Below are 25,442 nucleotides of genomic sequence, written 5' to 3' on the forward strand. Positions count from 1 at the left end.
TAAAGCACTTGGCCTAGAAACTGCACACTTGTTTTGCTCTGCTGGTCCTGGAGAGATCTGGTACTTTTGACTAGTTTTGGATGTTAAATTATTTAGAAGTTCACAAAAAACACAGGAGTGAATGATGATCGAGCATTTCAATGGAATCCAACTCACACTTCCCACACCCTCCTTAAGAAACTGCACTTTCTTTTAACAAAAAACATTTACGTCTAAAATCCGCTGCCACCAAAAATAAATAAAAGATTATAAAAGTCTGAGAATGAACACGTGTATAAGCCTTAATCAATTACTGTTACCTCACCCATCCTGCACCACCCTTTGTTTCTGGCCCCATCCATGCCTCCTCTCTGCTCCCCAGTCATGTGCTCCCTTTCCATGCTGCTGGGACTCTTGCAACTCTGTTTCATGCCTCTCATCCAGAGTCCCATTGGTCTACTACCCCACTCCGTTTGCCTCTCCTCATGCCTACACCAGAACTCCTAGACAGGAGCTGCATACCACAAGTCTCTTACTCTCAAGTCAGTGTACCTTCCCCATCTCTATTCCCCTGCACAGACTATTCCCCCCTCTGTATTTCCTACATGAACCCTACTACCCTTTTTTATTGAGGTTCTCATCACCACCAGCTCAGACCAGCTACAGCGAACCTGGAGCTAGCAGGAGGTCTATCTATTTATATTATTTCAAATGTAATCACTGCTTCATATAAACAGTGCCTCATCTCTGTGCAATTCCTCTCACTGGATACCTGGCTGCCATCTTCTTGTGCCTTCCGGATAATGTTCTGCCGAGAGTCAATCCAATAAAGCTGCTTATCTAGGGGGTCATAATCGATGGCCCGGACGTTCCTGAGACTGTGGATAGGGAGTATGATGTCTGGACTCTGTTGCTCATCTATCACCATGCGATTAATTGCGTTCTTCTGACTGAACAACAGGAAAGTCGTAGGAGCTTTAAAAAAAAAGGGGGACACATACAGAGCAGAAACAGTGGTTATCTGTATACCCAGTACTAGCATTACTACACAAAAGCTATCAATATCCTACATTCCCCCAGAAACTACCCCTTTCCTCCTCCCCACACATACATGCATCTGCACCCTTTTTGGAAGGGTTTTAAAGGCACCTATCTTTTAAAATAAATTCTTATGTGTGGGGATGTAAAAAGCAAGGATAATTTCAACCTCAAAGAGAAGAATGAATATGGACACATTTGTTGAAATTATCACAAAATCCAGGTTATCAATTTAAAACACTTTCCCCAAGTCTCTTCACAGCATCCTTTTAGCTCAGTGGTCTGCCTGCAATAAAGTTATAGTGCACTGTAGCCCAAGTCCCAGCAGCTTCAGTAAAGTAGAGCTCATGCCTGGAAAGATCAGCAGGGGGACATTTCACCCATTCCAACCTATAAAACACGCGAGGTAACACCTGGCGGAGTGAGGTTCCAGAGAACATCCTCTATCTTTATTATTTTAGGCATGTACTTTGAGTAGTTTTTTCTGGCTGCTGCTAAGAAAAAAGTTTCATTGGTATAAAAATATACTTTTCACACTGTTCAAAATTCTGACCTAGGTGCAAGTTATTTTTGCTTTTTGAAAAACCCCAAGCATTTCACCAGTTACTTTTTTCTATATTTAATCACAAATTAATAGAAGATAAGACAAAAGCAAACCAGACACACACAGACAGTTTGTTGTACGCATGTAGTACAAACAGCAAAACACCACATTTGGAAAAGTCAAATCCCTTATTCATTAGATAAACCCGCATGTTAAGGGACGTGCAAAAAAGAGGACGGTTTAGACTAAAACAAAGGAAGTTGTGAAAGGAGGCTTGCATGCTTTCAGTTACAAACAGTCAAATCCCTCTGCTCCTCCCTTCCAGAGACCCTCTGTCATTCTCATAGATTCACTCAATAAGAACTTCAAAAGGAAAGTTACCAAATAATTGTCTTCTTGATATCTGTAAACTCCGACTTCTCTAGCATTAGTATTATCCAAATAGATGGCTCATTGTATGTCGTGGTAGGGCAAATTTCCCATTTTAAGTCCCCCCATTCTCTGGAACTCAGTTTGGGTTTTGGAAAGTATTTTCCATTCTCCAACGTAATTTCTCCCAACAGTCATATATTTTAACTATATTTCTGGAAGGAACTGTGGGTGAAACACAGCAGCATCCCAGCTGGGGAACTGCTCTTCAAGCTCAACAATGCAGTGTTGGCTCTGAAAGTCTGAGTTCCCAGATCTAGTCGCAGCAGCATCTCCTTCCCATAATTAAAAGAATATGTGCACACATGTGCATTGTGGTCAACAAAGGGAGGAACTGGCCTCTAGACAGGACTTGTGCTAGAATAATGCTCAGAAACACATAACCAAGTAAAATAGGCAAGAGAAAGTTAAAATGATCCATGCGCCAATTACAGAGGCCAAGAGAAAAATTAAATTACAAGCAGAAAAATCTAAGTCTCCAATTACCTACAAATGAGAAGTGGGAAATCTATCAGGGTTGAACATGGCTGAAAAGCTGTTAATGCCTAATGAAAGACTTTGAACCATACTGTTTAGGAACAGTTTTACATCTTTATAGCATAACATGTTTCCTGTATTTTTCTCATTGCTTTGTAACTAAACATTTCCATGAAAACAGGATCTTTATGTGACTGTATTACTTATTTCTCGTCCAAAGACAAAATCCCCCACTTATGATATCATAGTTATCACCACAACTATGTCAATTATTCTTTTGACATGCAGTAAAGGAGGAAGAAGGGAATGGTACAAAGATTTTGTTTGCATGCAAGTGGTCCCTTGTAATAAACAGAAAAGAAATACCGAAAATGTGGGGTGCGCAAAGCAGGAATGTTTCCAAGAGGATGATTTTCAAAGTATTCCATGGAGGTGACAGTCTCAGAATAAGTGACACCTGATTTGGCCTTAGTGCAGCAGTTAGATCCCTTTACTCGTGCATAATGCAGATGAGATAATATCTGACTCTCTTAACCCACTGACTAATCTGAATGACACCAGAGAAAACATCCAAGCATCTTGGCAGTCAAAAATGGAGGTTACTTCAAGATGTGTGGTCCCTATCTGTATTCCACACATTAGGTACGCATGCGCACTGTGTGCCCGAGTCCAGAAGTTCTTGCAAGCAGTGTCCAATGACCCACACAGGTGCTGTAGCTCTCCTCACGCTCTAAACCAAGAGCATAAAAGGTGATGTGGGCCGATGCCTTTCCAGTTTCCATTCTTACTGCAGTTCAAACAATCCACAGCAGAAGGGACGGACGGAAGGTAGGGAGGTCACACATCTCGAAGAGCATCCAGTTAACAGTAAGTAGCCTGCATTTCTTCCTCGAGTGATGGTCTCTATGTGTATTCCTCATGTGGGAGATTAGCAAGCAGTGGTAAGACCAGAGGCAGGTGCAAGGAGGCCAATGCCGACTGTAGTACTGCTCTCCCCACAGCTGTGTCTGCATTTGACCGGATCAGAGCATTATGTCTTGTGACGATATGCAAAGAGCTCTAATTAGCTGCCCTCCATATTGCTGGGAGAGGTACGTCTCTCAGCAATGCAGCCAAAATAACTTGCCCTCTAGTAGAATTAGCCTTCACCTGCTCTGGAGGGGGAATATAAACTAGTTGGTAACAAAGGGTAACACAACTCGAGATCCATTTTGAATGTCTTTGTGTCTATGTAGCTTGACCCCTTGATCACTCTGCTATGAAAACAAATCATTTAGGTGTCTTTTAACATCATTTGTTCTTTGCAGATAAAAGGCCAAAGCATTTGAGACATCTGGAGAATGCAGTCAGCTCCCTTCATCTCAGGCATGCAGTTTTGGAAAAGATGCTAGTAAATGGACTACCTGACTCATATGAAACTCAGAAGCTATTTTAGGAATGAATCTAGGGAGAGGTTATAACAAAACCCTTTCTTTATAGAATGTAGTATACGGTGGGTCCACCATGAGCACTCCCAGCTCACTAACTCTTCTAGCTGACATTATGTCTAATAGACAGGTAGGTCATAGAACATGTGGCTAGAAGCTGAAAGGGGAGCTAGCAAACGACAAAACAAAACTCAGGTTCCACAAAGGTGCAAACTTCACCAATGGTGGAAAGGATCTGAGACTCCTCTTTAGAAATCTAGTTGTAACAGGATGAGTGAATACTGTATGGTTATCCACCACAGAATGGAAATTGCTGATCATCACTACTAAATATACTCGCAGAGAATTGAGCATGAGACCTGAAGACTGAAGAATAAAAGATAGGAAGGATTCCAGCAGATTTTGGACACAAGTTGCATTGGTGAGCCCAGGGGGAGAAATGCTTCCATTTTGCTTAACAGCAGCTTCTCACAGACTCTTTCTGCTTTGGTTAAGGATGGATTGTACCCTTTTAAAACATGAGCATTCTATTTCTGATGCCTATCCAAATACCAGGCCCTGAGTTGCAACAGTTCCAGGTTTGGGATGTTAGGACTTGCACTTATGCACTCAAAGTCCGGCAACGTGGGGATGTTCTTGGGTGGGTGAACTGAGGCCTTCGGCAGACTGCACCCAACTGGTTGAGACAGTTCGGTTTACAAACAGGAAAACTTGAACTCTGCCTTGATGGATCTTCTGTAGCACTTCTGTCAAGCCCTTGCCCAGGGCTATTCTGGAGAGGTACTGAGGAAATTTCCTGTCCTCCCATGAGGTGTAAAGGTCCGATGTCGGCATTCCCCATTGGGTGAAGACGTCATCAAGAACCAAATTATGAATCTCCCATTTGTGATTTGTGGAAAAATGTCTGCTCAAGCAGCCCATTAATTAGTTTTGCATGCCTGGTAAAGAAGCTGATGATAGGAACATGCGATGGCTGATGCACCAGTTCCAAAGGGTGACTGCATCGATGCACAAAGGGAGAGATCTCACTCTCCCTGCTTGTTTACATAAAATACTGTTGTCACGTTGTCCAACGTTATTTAGACATGTCTGGATTGGATGAGGGAGGAAGGAGTCACAGGCTCAATGGACCACCTGGAATTCTACTAAACTGATACTCCAAAAGGGTCCAAATGCTTTGTGCCATGTATTCACCCATGAAAGCATCCCAACCCAAGAGGAAAGCATCAGTAATGAGGATTGCCTCAGGGTCAGTGTGAGGAAAGGGATTCCCCATCCAAACCTTCTCCACTTTTGCCCACCAGACAAAAGTCTAAAACTTTAGGCAGAACTGTCACCTCTGTTTATGTTGCCTTTCTCTGGTGAGTACATAGAGAGAAGCCAGGCTTCTAAGCAGTGAGAATAAAGCTTGGCAAACAATGTCACGTGCATGAAGCCAGATGGCTGAAGAGGGAAAAGGCAAGTTCTGATTGTTGTCCTGGTTCTGACACTGACCTGATGTACGTGCATGCTCATGGCCTGAAATATCTTGAGAGGCAGATGTGCTCTTGCTGCAGTCGAGTCCAACATCCCCCCTATAAAATTTATGGGACTCGTGGGGGTCAACATGGATTTTCATGACTGATGCAGAAACCCAGGGAAGGCAGAAGGCTGAGCAGAACACTGGTTGCTTGCTAGACTTCCTTGAAGGAACCGCCCATCAGTAGCCAGTCATCAAGGTAGGGGAAAACTGTAAATCCCTCTCTTCTCATACAAGCTGCCACTATTGAAAAGACCTTTGTAAAGACCCTGGGTGCAGTAGCTAGCCCAAAGTGGGAGGGACTCTAAATTAGTAATCCTCTTCGATGAAGAGCAACCTGAGGAACCTCTCGTGGGCTGGGTGGACGTCTATGTGAAAACGTGCGTCTAATGTTGAGAGCCGCAAACCATGTGTCCTCCTCTAACGAGGAGAGCATGCGGAATTTTAGTTTTCAAATGAACCTGTTCAGCTGTCTCAGATCAGGAATTGGCCTCCATCCCCCATTCTTCTTGGGGATGGAGAAGTAAGGGGGATAGAATCCCCGCCCTTGATGTTGAGGTGGAACCTTTTCTATGGCTCCCCTGAGAAGGGAGCTCACCTCTTGTCGCAGAATCACCCCATGAGAGTGGTCCGTGAAAAAGAATGAAGAAGGAGGTTTGTGGGTAGGAGGTACCAGAGACTCGATCAGCTAGATGCCATAAATAATCTCCAATACCCATTTGTCTGTAGTTAGGGCAGTTTTTGCCAAATGGGGTGGGGAAGCCTTTGAATATCAGAGATGGGGAATGAAGTGGCATCAATAAAGGGACATAGGCCTCAACAGTACCATGGAAAAAAAACCCTCTTTGCTTGGGGTTAGAGTATGATGTGGTGGTGAATGTTGCAGAGGCTGGGTTCCTGGGTCTATAAACCCTCTGTCTTTTGAGAGTTAGCTCCTAAGAACATTGGTGGTAAAATGGCTGAGGAGGTGGTCTTGCCCTATTAGCCCCATCGACGGTGTTTTCTTTTAGGGGCAAGGATATAAATGCTTGTGAATCAAGTTTGTCCTCAAGTCTCTGAGGGAGTGGAGACATTCATCCATCTTCTTGTGGAATAGGTTGATAGTATCGAAGGGCAGATATTGGATGGTACTCTGCACCTCTAGGAAAACATGAGGATCGTAACCACAAATCTCTCCTCATAACAATGGCCATAGCCATTGCCCTAGATGCAGTATAGTTGCATCCACCATGGTCTGGCGGGAAATTTTGGCTACCAATCTGCCCTCATCCATTAAGGCCTGGAAGCAGGCCCTATGCCCCTCAGGGAGCTCATCCTTGAATTCCAAAACTTCTTATAATTAGTAAAATCATATTTGGCCAAGAGGGTCTCATAATTTGAGATCCTGGAGGGATGTGAAAGAAAACTTTTCTCCTTAGAAGGTTGACTTGCTTGTGTCTCTTCTTTGAGGGAGTAGCCTTTGGGTGTTGTTACTTGGACCACTCTGTAGCCGCTTGCACCACCAAAGCATCCAAACAAAAACTTTCACCCCTTGGATGGAATGAAGCAGTGCTTCTTGGCCCAATTAGGGGTGGGAGCGCAAGAAACAGAAGTGTGCAATCACCTTTGCTGGGTCCATGATGATGACCTTGTGATGGGGAGAGCCACTTGACTGAGACCAGACAGCTGCAGAACATCTAGTAAACTATGCTGAGGCACCTGATCTCCCTCAAGCTGAATCTATAACTCTGCAGCCACCCTGGGCATGAGCTCCTGATATTGTTTAAAGTCATCTGGCAGGGATGGAGAAGATGGAGTAACTGCCTCATCTGGTGAAGATGACGAGACTGCTACTGGAATAGGCTCACCTTCTCTTTCTGAATATGCTGACGGGGCCGGTTGTGGGTGTCTGGGAAGTGGCAAATAGGATTCCTGCACCACTCCTGAGTTTAGGGTAGGGCTCCCGTGATCCCCAATATTGCCAGTAGGATGGATCAACTGCCAAAGGAAAGCCCCATGGCATGGGGTGGGGGAGCCTGTTTCTTGGCCAACTCTATCTGCCTGGGGGTCAGAACCATGATCTTCTGGGGCTCCTGTCTTGTGCCACCTTTTCCTGACGCTGCAGAGACTCTTGCAGGGGCTAAGACTCATCCCAACAGAAAGCTGAATCCTAATCTCCAGCAGAACCAATGTGGGATGGGAGAATGACACTGTCTCGTCAGGACAGAGTCGTCTTCTGGTGTATCAATGTCCCAGAATAAAGACCGTCCTGATAGGAGGGCTGAATGTGGATAGGGAAGAGCAAAGATGTCCTCTTCAGGGAGACATAAGTCTGATTGTCCTGGGGGTATGAGGAGAGTCCACTGGCAGAGCAGTCTGAACCAGAGCTTTCCTGGTCATTGTGGTATGTGTCGCTACTGGTATCGCTTTGACTCTAGAAGTGGATTGGAGCATCAGGAGCTGTTTATCCCGTACACAATCAGGCAGCAGAGACAACTACCTACCTATCTAACTACCTAAATCAAATACTGTACAGTACAGTCCTCAATTAAATGTAAACTACTAAAAAAATAAAGGGAAAGGTTAAAAAAAGATTTGACAAGGTAAGGAAACCGTTTCTGTGCATGTTTAATTTTATTTAAGATAGTTAAAAGCAGCATTTTTCTTCTGTGAGGTAAAGTTTCAAAGCTGTATTAAGTCAATGTTCAGCTGTAAACTTTTGAAAGAATAACCATAACATTTTATTCAGTTACGAACATTTCAGAACAACCTCCATTCCAGAAGTGTCATAACGCTGAGGTTCTACTCTATACTATAAAAACAACTAAAACTAATTGTGTACAACATTTTACAGCAATGACACGGTTTTAAAAAAAAAAATTAGGACACCAAAGATCTCGATTCAGATCATGCAGCAATAAGCAGGAACTGGAGAGGTGTAGGCCTGCACCACTTTTCATGCCCTTGGTTTGGAGCATGAGAAAAGCTACAGCACATGTACAGGCCAATGGCCACTGCTTGCAAAAAAAAATTCTGGATTCAAACACATGGTGCTCATGTGTATCCAATGTGTGGAATACATGTAGGGACCATCCTATGAAGAAATATGAGTGCTGCACTGGCAGCCAGTTATTGAAAGAAAGATGAATTATTTGGCTAGAAACTAACTGTGGTTAGCCTAAGGGCCTTGTGGTTCACACACTGCACAACAATGAAAAAATCTGGGGTTTGGCTGCTTGCTGCCTCTACTGTGATCAGGAACTGAAAGTGCTGTGAAGGCAGCACTCTGGGGCCTCTTTTCTCACTCAAAAGCAATGCCTTTAGCCACACTGGGGTGAGCTCTGGAGGAAGGTCTGTCCAACACCCCTTCAAGCTGGAATATAAATCACAACTAAATTCACCTCCAACAACCTAAAACACATCCAATATTCCAAAACACACACCAAAATCCCATTAATCCTCTATGCCTGGTAAATCTTAAAAAAATAAAGGGGGACATGAAGTAACTTTCATGGGCCGGCACAAAAGTAGTGTTTCCAGCTTCTCTTTTTACCCAGCCTTATTCTGGTTGGCAGAATGAATAAAAAGGTTCATTGAAATTAATCCCATTGCCAAGCTGTTGGCCTGGAAATTTTTTTAAAATATCCTAACTTTTATTCAATTGTCTGGTAGGATTTTAGTATGGTTAGAAAACAAAATCCAGCCAGTTTTATTACCACCTTCACACACACACATACACACCCCCTCCGCCAAAGGTAGAAATGAGCCATGACTTGGCATATCATGTTCCTGTCACCAAAGCAAACTGTCTCCTTTGTTGCTATTAAAAATAAATAGAGAAGAAAGGAATGAAAAATGTTTCTTTTTTCTAGTAAAATACTTTTATCTGTTACCAAATGCATTTGCTTCCATAATTTATGCTCATTGGAACAAACATGGCATTCTGTTCCCTATGCCTCTAATTTGTCATTTGTGCTTAGGGCTTACCACTACAGGTCCTGTTGTCAGAATTCAAGGAATAGTGAGCTGGGCATCCACACACAAAACCACCAACTGGAACTGCCAAGCAGAGATGGGAGCAGTGCCCATTGCTAGATGCACATTCATTCCAGCCTGCCTGCCTTGAGGAATGGAAGACCAGGATATCCATCACATAATCCAAGTGGCCTTGGATGATGGTCCGGTTCTGGCCACTGGTCTTGTTGGCTCGCTCAATGCTGCGCCGGCTCCAATCTGTCCAATAGATGTAATCCTGGTATTGAGTCAAGCCAAACGGGTGAGGCAAGTCATCTGCTATAACCTCACGGTCAAGGCCTGTTTTCAAAAAAGGGAGAGAGAAAAAACAAGAGGAATTACTGGGGACATACTAGGTTTTTATAACAATGTGCTAGACATTGCTGCTTCATGGAGAGGTTAAAAAAATGTAAAAAAAAATTTACAGTTTAGTATCAGCCTCCACCAGGATTTCCAGTCTTCTGTAACAATCCATCTGCAGCATGAGGCCCCTTCCTCGTCCCTCTCTCTTTCTCTCTCTCACACACACACACCCTACTCTCATGCCTGATATATACAATGGAGTGCGCCTACTTAAAATAAATAAATAAATAAATAAATCAGTTCTGAGTGTATTAAAATCTATGAGCTTTTGCAGTTTGGCTTTCCCACCACCTCCCCACAACAAATGAAATACTGATTATATTTTTTGCCAGAGAGGACACTCCAAAAGCTACCAGTTGAGAGCTTTGTCCTACGTGTAACTAAAAATACACAGCTTGCACAGAAAAAGCAACAGCAACTTACCTAGCATATTTGAAGATTCTATTAAGTTGGTATCTAGATCTGTCCAGTAAAGTCTTCTTTTAGCATAATCAATTGTTAGCCCATTAGCTCGTCCCACGTTTGGTACCAAAGTAGTACGTTCACTTCCATCCATGGCAGCTCGGTCAATCTTGGGCTTCCCACCCCACTCAGTCCAGTACATAAACCTGTATAAAAATGCCAGAAATTTCTCATTTATCTGATATAGAAGTTTTGTGCTAATGCAGACTCTTAAAATTTCTTGCCAGTACATGAAAGCAAAAAACAACACAAAAGCAAGAAGAACGGGAACAGAAACCCAGAGTTATAAATTTAAGTGTTTATTAAAACACATTAAATATTTTTCTCAAAATAAAAGCTAGGAAATGAGTCCGATTTCCTTATTTGCTCGATCCAAAGCTGGACCCTTACCAAGGACTTCTTTACTAGAGTCCTTCAGTCTTTAACTAGTTCACGTGTGTTACTTAATAATAAACAGGATGTCATCTGGGTACATTAGATTGCACACTGTTCTTTATCAAGAATTGATCCAAAGCACATTGCATGAGCAACAAAAATTGCCGTCTGCTTCTATTAAATCCTCTACTGAACTCTGAACTAAATGTTTCTTGAGGATATTTCCTTGAAGTGCCTTTCTCCACCAGTTTCCACATCAGAGATTGGTCTTACAGGTAGCAATGGACTGGGTCCAGGGGTGGCCAACCTGAGCAGGAGTCAGAATTTACCAATGTACATTGCCAAAGAGCCACAGTAATACATCAGCTGCCCCCCATCAGTCCCCCACTCCTCCCGCTCACCAGTAGCCCTGCTGATCAGCGCCTCCCCCTCCCTCCCCGCACCTCCCAGTCAGCTGTTTCGTAGCATGCAGGAGACTCTGGGGGGGAAGGAAGGGGGAGGAGCGAGGGCATGGCAGGCTCAGGGGAGGGGGCGGGAAGGGGTGGTGTGGGGGCAGGGCCTGTGGCAGAGCCAGGGGTTGAGCAGTGAGCACCCCCGGCACATCGGAAAGTCTTGCAAACAGATCTCAGAGGCTTTCCACTGCAGTTGGGTAACGATACACTTCATCTCACGTATTGCTGAGCCAAGGTAATGTTCTCACTCTACTATGTATAGAATACATATCATCTAAGTACTGCAACAGCGGTCAACACATAAGCATATGCTATTGTCCTCTGGCATCATTGGATTGCAGCAGGGAGATGCGTTTCCATATGTATGATACCAAATTCTTTGTATTGTCTGCCATGGACTATGCTGGTTAGATAGGTAAGCTAAACTAAATAGGAATAAGATCACTATGAGTGTGAAGTGACCTGACAAAATATGTACTGGCCAAGCTTGTAAAGAAATTGATAGATAATGGATAGGTTCCTAAATACGTAGGCTCATTATTCAATGGGAGCTGCTGAGTTATCAGTACTTTAGAAAAATTAGGCCACTTATTTAGGTGTCTAAACATGGGCTTAAGAAGAAAACCCACTTCTGAAAATCTTGGTGATCATTTATTGTTTTAAAAACAAACAAAAAACCGGAGATAATGCAAGTAAAGCAACTTTGCTATTGGGGTCCCAGTGTGAATTTAAGATGAGGAACTGAGAACCACTCCGGTCTACATGTGTTTTGACGCTATTTCTGGCCAGACAGCTATTAGAGCAGGGGTCTCAAACTCAAATGACCACGAGGGCCACATGAGGACTAGTACATTGGCCAGAGGACCACATTACTGACATCTCCCCTCCACCGCCCTCGGCCCCGCCCCCACTCCACCCCTTCCATGAGGCCCCGCCCTGCCCCGCCTCTTCCCACCCCTTCCTTGCCCCCATTCCACTCCTTCCCCAAAATCCCCACCCCAACTCCACTCCTTCCCTGCCCCCAGGGGGTGGAGGCGGGGCTCAGGACAGGGAGTTGGGGTGTGAGGTGCAGGAGGGATGAGGGGTGTGAAGGGGCTCAGGGCAGGGGGTTCGACTGCAGGAGGGGTTCGGGGGGGAGGGCTCTGGCCCAGTGCCCACCGGGGGCAGGGTAGGCTTCCCTGCCTCCCTACCCTGTCCCCACACCACTCCGGGAAGCGGCTGGAACGTGGGGGAGTAGGGGCTCACGGGTGTGGGGGGGGCTTCAGGCACCGCCCCCAGCATCTCCCATTGGCTGGGAACAGGGAACCGCGGCCAATGGGAGATGCTGGGGGCGATGCCTGAAGCAACATCAACACACACCCCTGTGCCTCTCCTCCCCCAGGTTCTGTCCGCTTCCCAGAGCGGCGCGGGGGCAGAGCAGGCAGGGAGCCTGCCCTGCCCCCGGTGCACGTCAGGCCGGAGCCGCTCTAGGTAAACGCTGGGGGTAGGGCGGGGGGGCCGCGACAAGCTCACAGGCTGCAAAAAAAAAAAAAAAAAAACCTTGTGGGCCGCGCGTTTGAGACTCCTGTATTAGAGCAAGGGATACTGAGCAACTTTGCAGTAAGTGAGAAATACTAGCACTTTTGAATACCAGTGATGAAAATGAGTCACCTCAAGGTAAGTGGTAAAATTACAGCATTAATCTGCAATTCCAGGCCTTGAGCAGCTTTGAGGAACTACGTGGACACTGCATACTCCCAGAACATCTGGTTCAGATTTGCATATCACATCAGCAATTTTAGTTCTCTCCCACTGTGGATGAACATTTTTGGTATTTAGCAAACTTTAACTGCTATTTTTCAAGAGAAAGATGGTATAGAGAGGCAGTGAATGGGAGCCTGGAAATCCTGAGACTTTCCAAGTTCTATGCAGTGACTCAGTCTGGCCTTTGAAAATCAGGCACTGAGTGATGTGTCCAAGTTCCTAAGCTCCTACAGTTCCAACTGAAGTCAATGTTAACTGTGAGAATTCAGGATGTTTGAAAATAAGTTTCCTCATCTGTAAAATAGGGGTAATACACAAGTAGTGTCTCTCACGTGGATTTTGCAAGGAATAAATTAGTAAATGTTTGTAAAGCATTTCAAGGTTATAAAGTGCTATGTAGATGTTAAGTATTATGACAGATCTTTTCTTATGACATAAAATGCTATTGCATTTTAATGTGATTGAGTCCATTTTCCTGGAGAAAAGACTTCTCTCATTACAAAAATCTTACATTTTGGATAGGCAGATAGAGTATCCAAGAAAACTGCTCTATTTCCCTCCCCCGCCTACCAAAGTTGTCCTTTGCCTCCAAAATAATCTCTCTCCTTATTCTCACACAGTGAGCTTCACCTTCCCCTCAGAGGCAGAGCACATAATACCTTCACAACACCCAAACCCGTGATGAAAGGGAGCTCCATTTTAAAAGGACAAATATTTTCTTTTCAGTGTGATGGACCTTTTCTAATTAATGAATTCCATAAACCTAAAGCTATTTCGATTTTATGATTAATTAAAAAACTAAATATAAATCCTTTTTTAATGAGCTTCTCTGATTTTTGTGTAGTATTCCTAATGATTACTCAGGACATTAAGAGCACATTCCTCCAGCCCTTGTATTCTAAATTACTAGGTTACATTCCTCAAGCTGAGTTCTCTCAGGATTTATATACTGGTGCCTCATTAACATGCCCTACAGAAAATATGCATGTGTTACTTTTAAGAAGTTCGTAAACATAAAATTAAATCAGCAAGTTACCCTTCAGCAGGGTCTAATGCCAGTGCCCGGGGGCTGTCCAGATCCTTCCACACCAGTACTTGACGATGTTGTCCATCCAGCTTTGACACTTCAATACGATTTGTTCCAGTATCGGCCCAATACAGATTCTTCCCTAGCCAGTCTACTGCCATGCCTTCTGGGTAATCCAAGCCAAACTCCACCACATGTTCGAGTGCACTGCCGTTCATAAATGCCCTGCTGATAGTCTTCAGGGATACAATGGTACACAGGTAAATTAGGAACTTTACCAGTCTGTCATTGGGGTTTGCATTTAAAAACTTTCAGATTTCAGGCATCTTGTAGGGAAGAAGTTCATACAATATGCTACTTACTCGTACAATTAACGAAAAGGCCTATTCAAGAGTGATGATTTACTATGGTCACTGAAGAAATAAACGGGTTGACTTTAGTTGGGTTCCATTAAGCAATCTACACACCACACTGACCTTAACAACTCTCAGCCAGCTTTGAGGAGAAAACATTTTGGAATTCTCAGGCTCATGCTGAAGCTTCTATGCTACAGCGAGGAGCGATATTTTAGAGTCACAGAGACAGCATTTAAAGGCAAGAAGGGACCACCAGACAATCTAATCCAACCTCCTCTATTTCACATGCCACTCACCACCCAACCACCCACGCCACATTATTAATTCATGATGTTTATTATGGTAATGCCCAAGGATCAATCAACAGCAGGGGCCATTGAGGTAGGCACAATACAGATTAGTAGACAGTCCCTTCTCCAAAGAGCTTACAATCTAAATACACAAGACAGCACACAGGCTGGAGGGGGCAGAACACACAAGCACCGTGAACACTGTGATGGTGACAAATGTCTTGTGTCAGTGCATTATTTTTTTTAAACAACATCCTCATCTAAAAAGTTCAGCACAAACCACCACATAGATGAAAACAATCAATGGCCAAGAAGTCAGTTAGCTCTGCAGTGCCAGTGTTTATGGACGGATGGTAAGCAACTAATTTAATTCCCCATTAAGATGAGTTTCTGATCTCTCTTTTGTCCAAAAGATTTCTCTCTTTTAACTCTCAACTTCATAGCCCTTCCTATGACGAGAGAGGCATATTGATTTAAAACAAAAAAAAATAGTAAAATAAAAAACACAAATTAATGTTTTATAAACCCGGGGGAAAAGAATTTTCAGCACAGTACAGAAATTTAAAGCATTCCTTTCTTTATATTTCATAGCTTAGCCATTCACTGGTATACAATTATGATCAAGAAGCCCTTTGCCAAGGACAACAATGGTATGCGAACACTAGTTTCCTCCCATCCCTCACTCCTCATGTTTCTAACACTGCAGAAGTCAAAGTTCAATTTTGTTTGCTTACAGTTTGTGCGCTAGAACCAGTGATGTCACAAGCGTGTGCACAATTGGGAGTTCAGCGTCCCTTAATCCCTATCTACAACGTCCTTTCAAACCAACTTTGGGAACCATGTTTAATCTATTTCAACCACAGTTCAAGTTAAACCAGTTTCTACAACAGTTTGGCCAGCTTCCCTCTCAGAAACTCATTTACAAGCTATGTGTTGAGCCCTTGTGTGCCCAACTCCTAAGTTACTGAGTGCAGAACACAGCAAGCTGTTGTGTAAGCCTCATCGCAATTACAGAATTCTTCCTTTATTAAAAAAAAATCCTGATATTTCCATTTCTGAATAAATTTACTGCTCCTGAAAATGAGAGTGAAACTAGACTAGTGAATATCGATGCTGAAACTTGTACACCATTTGTCTGCCTTATGCCTGTTTCTGATATGCAACACTCCTCAATACTTCAGTCTCAACTGAATAATCTAGCTATTTCAGTATAATTTATAATTCATACCATATTTCACCTAATGTATGGAATCTTCATAACTAATGCATACTGGAGTAAGATTAACATCAGCTTTCACTTCAGGCCCAAGACACAGTTCCCTCCCACAATGTATTTGGCAAGATATCCATGTTAAGTCCCCCAAATCTCCCTCAAAGTGGCACTCCCCCCGCCCCCAGTTTCAGTTTTCCACAAAATGCTGACGTTTATCCTTGCAAATTCATAGTGTATGTGAGAAAACATAGATCCACTGATTTAAAAAGCACACATCTGAATTTAGCCAGGCTATGAAGACATTTTGTGTTCGGTCAAGCTTTTCCCTCTGAACTAGAATTATGTAAAATTTATTTGTTGGTCAGTTCTTGAGTTTAAGTGTTTTGAAAATGCAGCAATAGTGGACTGCATGGGCAGAGAGTGAACCCTGGGCTCGAAGAGGCTAGCCATCCCCTTGCCCAGCCTGCCCCTTCTGCATAAGGCCCCGCCCTTCCCGCCCTCCTTCCCCCACCGGCACCTAGAGACTTCCCTCCCCAGGAGCGCTGGGCTGGCAGTGCGCTTCCCCCCACCCCCAAACACCGGGCAGTGTGAGCACCGGTTCCAGCCACCTGTAGTCCCTGGCTGGTCCCAGTCCGGGGGGGGAAGAGCCGCAGAGCCCCAGCGGGACCACACAGGGCTGCTTGGGGAGGCAGAGCTGCCCATGTGGGACTGAACTCTAGAAAGAGAAAACTCTCTCCTTTACCTTCAGCGAGATATCTGTCCAGTAAATCCGATTGTCTGTCACATCAAAATCCAGAGCAGAAGCTTCTTTGACTCCCGTAAGTGGGATGGCAACATTGTTGTTGTTGGTTTCCAAAGAGATTCGCCTGATATCTGCTCTCCGAGAAAAGAGCAGGAAAGCTTCTGGGACAATGCAAGTCCTCATATCACTGATCAGCTCTAAGCCTATGGGACAGGCACAGCGAGGACCCTGAGGTCTGTACAGACAGAGATGGCTGCAACCACCATTGTCCTCTGCACAAGGGTTTGCACCTACACATTCAGCAGAAGCAAAAAGAATTATTTGACATTGCCCTCCTTTTCCAGATAATTATCCTCAGATAGCAGTGCTAACTTTATCCACAGTACATTGCCCTGCAATCTACCTCAGCCTTGTCCTATAGCAATTACCTTAAGAATGAAAATAGTTGCAGACTTCACAGCCATTCAGACCACTAATAAAGAATATTATTGTGATAGTGATCTGTGTATGTTATGGAAGTCTTTCTATTAAGAGCTGAACTGACATCACCAAACACTCAAACACTCATTTCACACAGGCAAACAGCTGGGAAGAGGCCTGCATTTGACACATGTAACTTAGTGCCCATTTAGACCAATCAGTGCACATGCAAAACCTGTGTCGCTCCTAGCTTTCACGAAGACACGGGGAGCACAATTTGTAGACAGGTTGTGAGATGAAGGCATGTAGAACAGTCTTAGTTTCATTAACCATTGGTGCTAAAAAAATACATATCACATAACTAAACTGAATTCTGTGCATGTTCTAATAGGACCCGGTCTACACTAGAAAATTAAGTCAGCCTAACAATGTCGCTTAGGGGTGTGAAAAATCCACCCCCTGGGTGGCGTAGTTAAGCTCACCTAAGTCCATCTGCAGACGGCACTAGGTCAACGGAAGAATTCTTCTACAACCTCTTGAGGAGGTGGATTACCCATGCCAACGGGAGAACCCCTTCTGTCAGGTAGGCAGTGGTTACACTGAAGCACTACCGCTGTAGCGTTTTAAGAGCAGACAAGCCCTAAGATGACAACCAGGCTATAGAGCAGGGGTAGGCAACCTATGGAACGCGTGCCAAAGGCGGCACACTAGCTGATTTTCAGTGGCACTCACACTGCCCAGGTCCTGGCCACTGGTCCGGGGGCCTCTGCATTTTAATTTAATTTTAAATGAAGCTTCTTAAACATTCTAAAAATCTTATTTACTTTACATATAACAATAGTTTAGTTATATATTATAGACTTATAGAAAGAGACCTTCTAAAAACGTTAAAATGTATTACCAGCACGCGAAACCTTAAATCAGAATGAATAAATGAAGACTTGGCACACCACTTCTGAAAGGTTGCCGACCCCTGCTATAGAGCCCTCAAAGCCTGCAGAAGGGCATTGTTAACACCATTCCCTACTCTCACTATCCCAGTTAAATACAACCACAGATTTTCTCTGTGTTCTTGCTAACACTTTGGGGTAGTCTCTTTACAGTGTGAAAGAAACCACTTATCCCATTCAGCTGCTTATGAAGTTGCTTTTTACACTTTTTGTCCAGGTCTGATTTTCAGTCACTCACCAATGATCTGATGGACATTAGTAGCTTTCAGGCCCATTAGGTCAGGAAGTTGGTCTATGATGATTTCTCTTTCTGCTGTACGCTTATGCACTCGCTCAATGCTACGCCTTTGCCAGTCGGTCCAATAGATGTAATCTCCCAGCAAAGTGAATCCAAAGATGTGAGGCAGCTTGTCCTCCACCAGAACTCTCCTGCTACTGCCATCTGTATTCATGACCTGCATAGACACAAAAAAAATTGAATGAGAGAAACCCTGCCAATATGCAGAATAATTTCTCCAGACAGCCCATGATTAATAACTACATTTTTCAACACAAAATAAAAAAACCCTAACTAAACTATCAGAAAGGCTTTTGGCAAATCCTCCATTCACAAATCCATGCAGGACCTGTCCATCCTTATAAGCAAAATCCAGATAAACAGATCCCAAAGGGAGGTTATGACTCAGCAATCCTATAGTAAGACCATGCAAGAACTGCTATGCTGGTTCAGACCAATGATCCATCTAGCCCTGTATTCTGCCTCCAACAGTAGTCAGTACTAGAGCTTCATGGGGAATAAACAGAACTGGGCAGTTGGAATGATCCACGCCATCTTCCCCCCTCCTAACTTCTGGCAGTCAGAGGTTTAGGGTCACCCCAAAAACAGGGTTACATCTCTGATCATCTTGGCTATCCTCCATTAAGTTATCTAGTCCTTTCTGAAACCCTGTTATACTTTTGGCCTTTACAACATCCTCTGGCAATGAGTTCCACAGGTTAATTGTGTGTTATGTGAAAAAGTGCTTTTTCTTGTTTGTATTAAGCTTACTGCCTGTTAATTTAATCAGATGACCCTTGGTTTTTGTATTGTGTTAAAAGGATAAATAACACTTCTCTAGTTATTTTTTCCACATCATTCATGATTACACAAACCTCTATCACAGTGATACCCAAACTTTTCCTCTCACCCCCCCTCTCCTCTTACCAGTAAAGGAATGTGTCCACACTCTGGGCTTGGAGCAAAGTCATGGCTAAGCCAGGGGCCAGGAGCTGCTCTAGCATATGTCCCCCCTTAGTCATGTCTCTTCTCATTGAACAGCCCTAATCTTTTTAGTTCCTCCTTGTAATGAAGTCATTCCATACCTCATTATCTTTGCCGCCTTCTCTGAACCCTTTTTCCAGTTCCACTATACCTTTTTGAGATGTGGCAACCAGAACTGGACACAGTATTCAACATATGGGTGCACCATGGATTTATATCGTGGCATGATGATATTTTCCATCTTACTTTCCACCCTTTTTCTAATAGTTCCTAACATTCAGTTAAACTTTTTGACTGCTGCTGCATATTGACCTGAAGTTTTCAGAGATCTATCCACAGTGATGCCAAGATCTTTCTTGAGTGGTAACAGCTATTTTAGGACCCATCATTATCCATGTGTAGTTGGGATTATTTTTTCCAGATGTGCATTACTTTGCATTTACCTATGATGAATTTCATCTCTCTCTCTCTCTCTTTCCCCCCTCCCCCCCCAGTCACTCAGTTTTGTTTGGACTTAACTACCTTGAATAATTTTGTATCATTTTCAAACTCTGCCTCCTCAGTTTTCACTCCCTTTTCCAGATCACTAATGAATGTGTTGAACAGCACAGGTCCCTCTGTTGTGAAAAGTGACCATTTATTCAAATCCTTTGCTTCCTATCTTTTAAACCACTTTCTGATCCATAAGAACACTGTCTCTTATCCCACGACTACTTAGTTTCCTTAAGAACTTTTTGTGAGGGACCTTGTCAAACGCTTTCTGAAAATTCAACTATACTATATTGCCTGGATACCCTTATCCACATGCTTATAGATACCCTCAAAGAATTCCAATAGATTGGTAAGGCATGACTTCCCTTTACATAAGCTGTGCTGACTCTTTCTGAACATACTGTGTTTACATATGTGCCTGATCATTCTGTTCTTTAATAAAGTTTTTTAAAACCAATTTGCCCAATAGTCAAGTTAGGCTTACCAGCCTCCAACTGCCAGGATTGCCTCTGGAGACATTTTAAAAATCACCACATTAGCTACTATTTATTTTGTGATCCCATATTAGGCATATCAGTCACACATCCAGTCCTATACCTCTGATCTGCTTTCTACGGTATCTTTATTGCTTTTAGTTTTAAATGGGAGGGACACTGTGATCTGGAGGATGAATACAAGTTTAGAATGTCAGGAAGTCCTGGCTCAGCATATAGGTCAGTTAGCAGTCCCGTCTATGACAGCTTAGTCCAGCTCAGGACAGATGATAATATTCCACATAGCAGGTTCTGCAAACTAGAGAGTTTGGGAGAACTAATTGTATCCATCATTTTGAATAACAAACCATTTTTGTATTCTTTATAACTAAGTTCTACATCTTCTGAACAATAAGAATCATGTAAATCACTTGGTGGCTTTGGTCAAGACACATGTTCTCTACCTCAGTTTCCCCGTTGCTAAAACTGGGTAATACTTACCTTCCTCAAAGGGGCATTGGGAGGATTAACTAATCTTTGTACAGCATTTGACCATGTTAAAGCACCAGGTAAGTGCTAAATATTACTAGTAAATACATAGTGATGGAGGTGGAAGCAAACTAGTATTTTAAAAGATATTTCTATGCCAATGTAACAATCATGTTACAACATGATTTGATATGATTACTGAATTGTGTGCAAAGAGAAATCACTACTGAAATATACTGCATTTACTTTAAACGTTTTTCCATTTGTTTTCAATAAACATTTCAGGAAAGACTTTTCCTTTTACTTGCATGCCAAAATATTGTACAACTAGTAAAATTCATTAATTTTTTGGAAAACTTTATGAAGTATCCAGATAGGATTCTCATCCCTGCAACACCTCAAAAAGTACCCTCTTCTAGAACCTACAGGGTTACCCAAGATCATCTGACACAACCTCCTTATTTTGGAACACTGGACTAGGGAAAGCAGAAACTTTTGAATCACATTCACATTGTTTTAAATGAGTCCTGTGCACCACTGGAAGAGCCCTGAGGGCTTCCTACTCTCTCCATGACTCACTCCAAAGATCTATGTGCAAAGACAACCTTCAGAGTCAGTCAACACCAATGCATTAGCCAGGGGGCCACTGTTTTGTGGTTAGAAAAGCTTCCTAGCACTACGGGATGAGCAGCCTGCCTCTAGAGCATGCCACCCCAACTTGCAATCCTCAGGGCAGTGGGGGTCAGGGTGAAGGGGCAATGAGGAAGAAAAAAAAAAACCAAGTCTTTCTTGGCATAATGCAGAGCCTGCTGGTTTTTTTGTTTGTTTGTTTTAATAAGTAATTTCTAGTTTCTTCCAAATACTTTGCTGAAGTGGTGGCTGGGAAAAAAAATAAAATATGGAATACCACCATAGGCTCCAAATATTTTCTTTATTTATCAGAAGTGATTACGTCGCAAAACTGTCTGGTCTTGCTCAATTTTCCCCATCCCACATTGGGAACCCAATCCTGTGAGCCTTCCCTCCTCGGACAGAAATCCTTCTGAAAACAATAGAAGCTTTGTATGTTTGCTGGCTTGGATGAATGGGCTCTAAATTTGTCTTAGAAATAAATTCAAAATTACTCCAGGAAATGGTCACATCAAAAAGTTTTAGCCCATTAGTGTACACTGTATATTTACACACACACACACAAAAAAATAAGGTACGCATTACATTTTAGTTTGTGAAATTTATATTGCTACGGCATTAAACCTGTGCTGTTATTCTACTTCAGAAACTTTCAACATCTGCTGACTTCCCCTATTTTTTCTAGCAGCATGGCTCCGACATACTTTTTTTGACAAATGAGGTGCCTGAACAAAGGATGGATGCTTAATTGAAGAACCATGAAACTGCTCTAAAAATGTCTATAAGGCAAGCTGTGACTAACACCTTTTGCTCAAGCCACCAGTCTCTCTAATCAGTGTGCAGAGCCCCCTTTTACAAAAATTTTCACTGGTAAAGAAAACATCTCCACCCTTAAGTGAAACTCATCATCCACATTTTATCTTATCAGCATCTTGCTGACTTTCACAGTTGCTCTAATTCTCTGAGCTGACTTCATTTTTTTCCTCCCTAAGTCATAAAGATAAGCCACTTGTCTGTAACTAATTAATTCATAATAATTAGTGCTTGCTAAGCAGAACAGCCAGCTATGGGGCATGGCTAGACATAAACAGATCCTGTAAGTGGAAGTGACCAAATAAAATAAACAGTGGTCATCATTAAAATGTCACCAGTTACCAAAAGTAACCACCACATTGCATTAGCTAAGCTACTACACTTTCACCCTGTACTTAACAATAGAACTCAACTGTGGTATCAGAGACAGTGTCATGGGAACTGCTGGTAAAATGATTATTTAAAAAGCGTGCACTGTAAACTAAATGGAAGCTCACATAAGCTTTAAATGGCAAGCTAGGCTACTAAAACAGCACAATCAACCATCTACTTGCCACGAAAGGAAAGTACGGGAGGGGAAAGGGAGGAGAAAAGAAAAGAAACCATTACCTAGCCGTCTGTGAATTTCTGGTTTGGACTGTATAAAGAGCTTACTTACCTGCAACTGGAGGTTCTTCATGATGTGGGGTCCATATCTGTAGTCTACTATGGGTTATGCATGCGCACCATGCACCAGGAGACACAGGTTGGGGTTCCCTATCACATGAAAATGCCATGCAGCACTGCATCGTGATTTTCCCACTTGCAGTCGATAGCGAAGTGACTGCTGAGGGAGCGTGAGAGTACATTCTGCGTCCCCAGAAGCTAGGCTGCAAATAGAGTGATCTGACTGCTTCTGCACACAGAGAGGTAGATCTTGCTCCGCCTTGCTTGTTGATGTAGAAGACTGTCATGGTGTTGTCTGACATTATCAGGATATGGTGAGAGTGGATGAATGGAAGAGAAGATTCACATGCCTTCTTTCTTGCCCTTAATTCCAGGGCACTGATGTGCATTCTGGACTCTCGAGTTGTCCATGTTCCTTGCACCGTGTGGTTGCCCACATGGGCTCCCCAACCTAGTAGGGACACGTGTAATGTTCAGCAAAGAGGGGAGAGAGGGGACCCACACACATACATGATGAGGATTTGTCCTTGGTGGGAACGATCAGCATGAGGTTTGTGGAATGATCATTTGGGGAATAAACCAACTGTAGCCATGTTTGAAGGCAACTAAGGTGGAGACTTTCGAATGGAGTGATGTACGTGCATGAGGCCATGTGGCCAAGTAGGGACAGGCATGTTTTGACTGTTACCTGAGGGTTGCTCAAGATGTGAGTTAGGATATCATTCATGGTCTGGAACTTGTCTCTGGGCAAGTACACCCTTGCAGTGACAGAGTTCAAGGTTGCTCCAATGAAATCCAAAGATTGCATGGGGTTAAGAACAGATTTTTTCAATGTTTACTCTGACTCCCCCGGGGGGGAAAGGAGGCAGAGCATTATAGAGGTTGACGTATAGGCTTCTTGGCATGATTTGGTGGTGAAGAGCCACCAAAGTATGGGAAAACAATGTCTGACATGAGCTGCTACCACTGAAAATATCTATTGGAAGTGTCTGGAGCCCACAAATCTGAGAAATAGTCTGTGGTGGGATAAATATTGATGTGAAAGGGACGGCAGTACCAACGGAGCAGGGTCCGGAGCGAGCGGAGCCCAATGTTCCTGGCCTTCTTGTCTTACCTGTGGGCCTTACGACATCCTAAGTCCCCATGGGCTGAACTGGTGGATTTGCTTGCAGGCACAGCTGATTTCTTTGAAGTGGACTTAGAGGAAGACTTATTCCCATGCTTATGAGAGTGCTTCCTAACTTTCCAAGTAGGCTGTGCCATGGGGTGTGTGGGGCTGGATTCCCTGGCACCAGGGTCGGATTTTGGAGCAGGAGGCATGCTACTTGCTGATTCAGACCAACGTATGGAGGGTTCCCAATTGCTGTCTCATTGCTTTCTCCATGAGATACTTGCGGAGATGAAATGCCCACCCTTCTTGGGTATGGCTGGGGAAGGACTGGCAAATTCTGCACCAAGCCATGATGAGAGCTTCTCCCAAGCAGCAGAGGCAGCATTGGTAGTTATCATTGACTGAGAAGGACTGTAGACAATGTCACACCCCAATGGTTCCCTCCCTCAGGGAGTTCCCTGGGGAGGCAGATCAGCACTGTATGTTGCTAAAGGTGTTGCAATCACCGCAAGGCATTTTGGGAAGGGTTAAAGGTGTGAGTGTGGAGTGGAAGATTCCTTTGCAGGTTGCAAGAGGCCGAAGAGGGAGAGAAAGAGCAAAAAATGGGTTAACTCAATGCTTCAGCTAGTTCAGTCCAAAAATAAAACGCTGGCCCCAGTCTAAGGTTACGGTGCTCGACTAGAAGTCTGCAGCTGCGTTCATATCTTACCCAACCCCAGTCAGCCATAAGAAAGGAGAACTACGCTGAGCAGGACTGCAAAAATTGCAAAACCTAGCGAGATGGTAGAGGCCAGCAAGGGGAAAAACAACTGTCTCATTCTTGAAGCCGGTGTGTTTTGGGAAAGCTGAGGACGCCGCAGAAAGCTGGTTTGAACTGGTACAAAAAGCACAAAAAACAGAGATCCCTAAACAAAATGCCCCCCCCCCCCAAAACCCAGGACTTAAAACCCTCCTAAGAGCTGAAGCAAGTTGGAGATTGATAGCGAACCCTGGACAACTTGTGCACAGGACAGAACTCCTGTCCACTTCTTCCCCTCATGTTACACCAGGGCTTGGCCAGCCTCAGGTAGTGTGTGGGAGTATGAAAGTGGGTTAGGGCTTTCTTCCTTCCTCTAAGTGACATAGGGAACCCTCAGCACTCTCCGCTGTTATTTTATTAATAAAACTTTAAAACTTAGACCCTTGGTGTGCTCCTTCATCTCCTCCCCTAACAATCCTATGGCCTCAGCCTAATCACCTGACACCTCAGGCAGATTGGTAACATAAAACTGTGACAACAACAGGCACAGAGTTTGAAACCCAGCGTTCTGGGCACAGTCTGATATCCAGCATATGATGAGTTCCTCCGTAGCTTAATGTAACTCTAAAAGATGCTAAAAACTATTAAAATTACTAAATCTATAAACGTTAAGAACTATTAAAACCCAGGTCTTTCTCTTCCTCTGTTACATCCAAATGATCAGTCCCCAGTTTATAGCAAAAATTCTTGTTGCATGACCTTTCACTTTGTACTTTAATTTCATCCCACTTCTGTTACTCCAATTTTCAAGGTTGTCCAAATCTTCTTGTATGATATTCCAGTCCTCTTCCATATTGGCACTACTTCCCAACTTTGTGTAATCCACAAATTATATTAGCACACTCCTACTTTTTCTGTCAAGATCATTAATGAAGATGTTAAATAACACTGGTCCCAAGACTGATCCTT

The 25,442-nt window shown here is 43.4% G+C and overlaps 1 protein-coding gene across 5 annotated transcripts in view; it reads right to left on the reverse strand.

Annotated features, from left to right (window-relative positions):
* LRP6 (LDL receptor related protein 6) overlaps positions 1 to 25,442 on the reverse strand; it is a 202,933-nt gene that overhangs the window by 37,652 nt on the left and 139,839 nt on the right. For all 5 annotated transcript variants that reach the window (XM_045000135.1, XM_045000134.1, XM_045000132.1 and 2 more), the window contains 6 exons: positions 18,038 to 18,254; positions 16,430 to 16,719; positions 13,838 to 14,064; positions 10,193 to 10,377; positions 9,380 to 9,706; positions 752 to 954 (listed from right to left, as the gene is read on the reverse strand). In XM_045000135.1, the coding sequence (XP_044856070.1) occupies positions 752 to 954; positions 9,380 to 9,706; positions 10,193 to 10,377; positions 13,838 to 14,064; positions 16,430 to 16,719; positions 18,038 to 18,254 (1,449 nt within the window). The remainder of the gene's footprint in view (positions 1 to 751; positions 955 to 9,379; positions 9,707 to 10,192; positions 10,378 to 13,837; positions 14,065 to 16,429; positions 16,720 to 18,037; positions 18,255 to 25,442) is intronic.

The sequence above is a fragment of the Mauremys mutica genome, chromosome 1 (assembly GCF_020497125.1).
Source record: "Mauremys mutica isolate MM-2020 ecotype Southern chromosome 1, ASM2049712v1, whole genome shotgun sequence".
Taxonomy (NCBI): Eukaryota; Metazoa; Chordata; order Testudines; family Geoemydidae; genus Mauremys; species Mauremys mutica.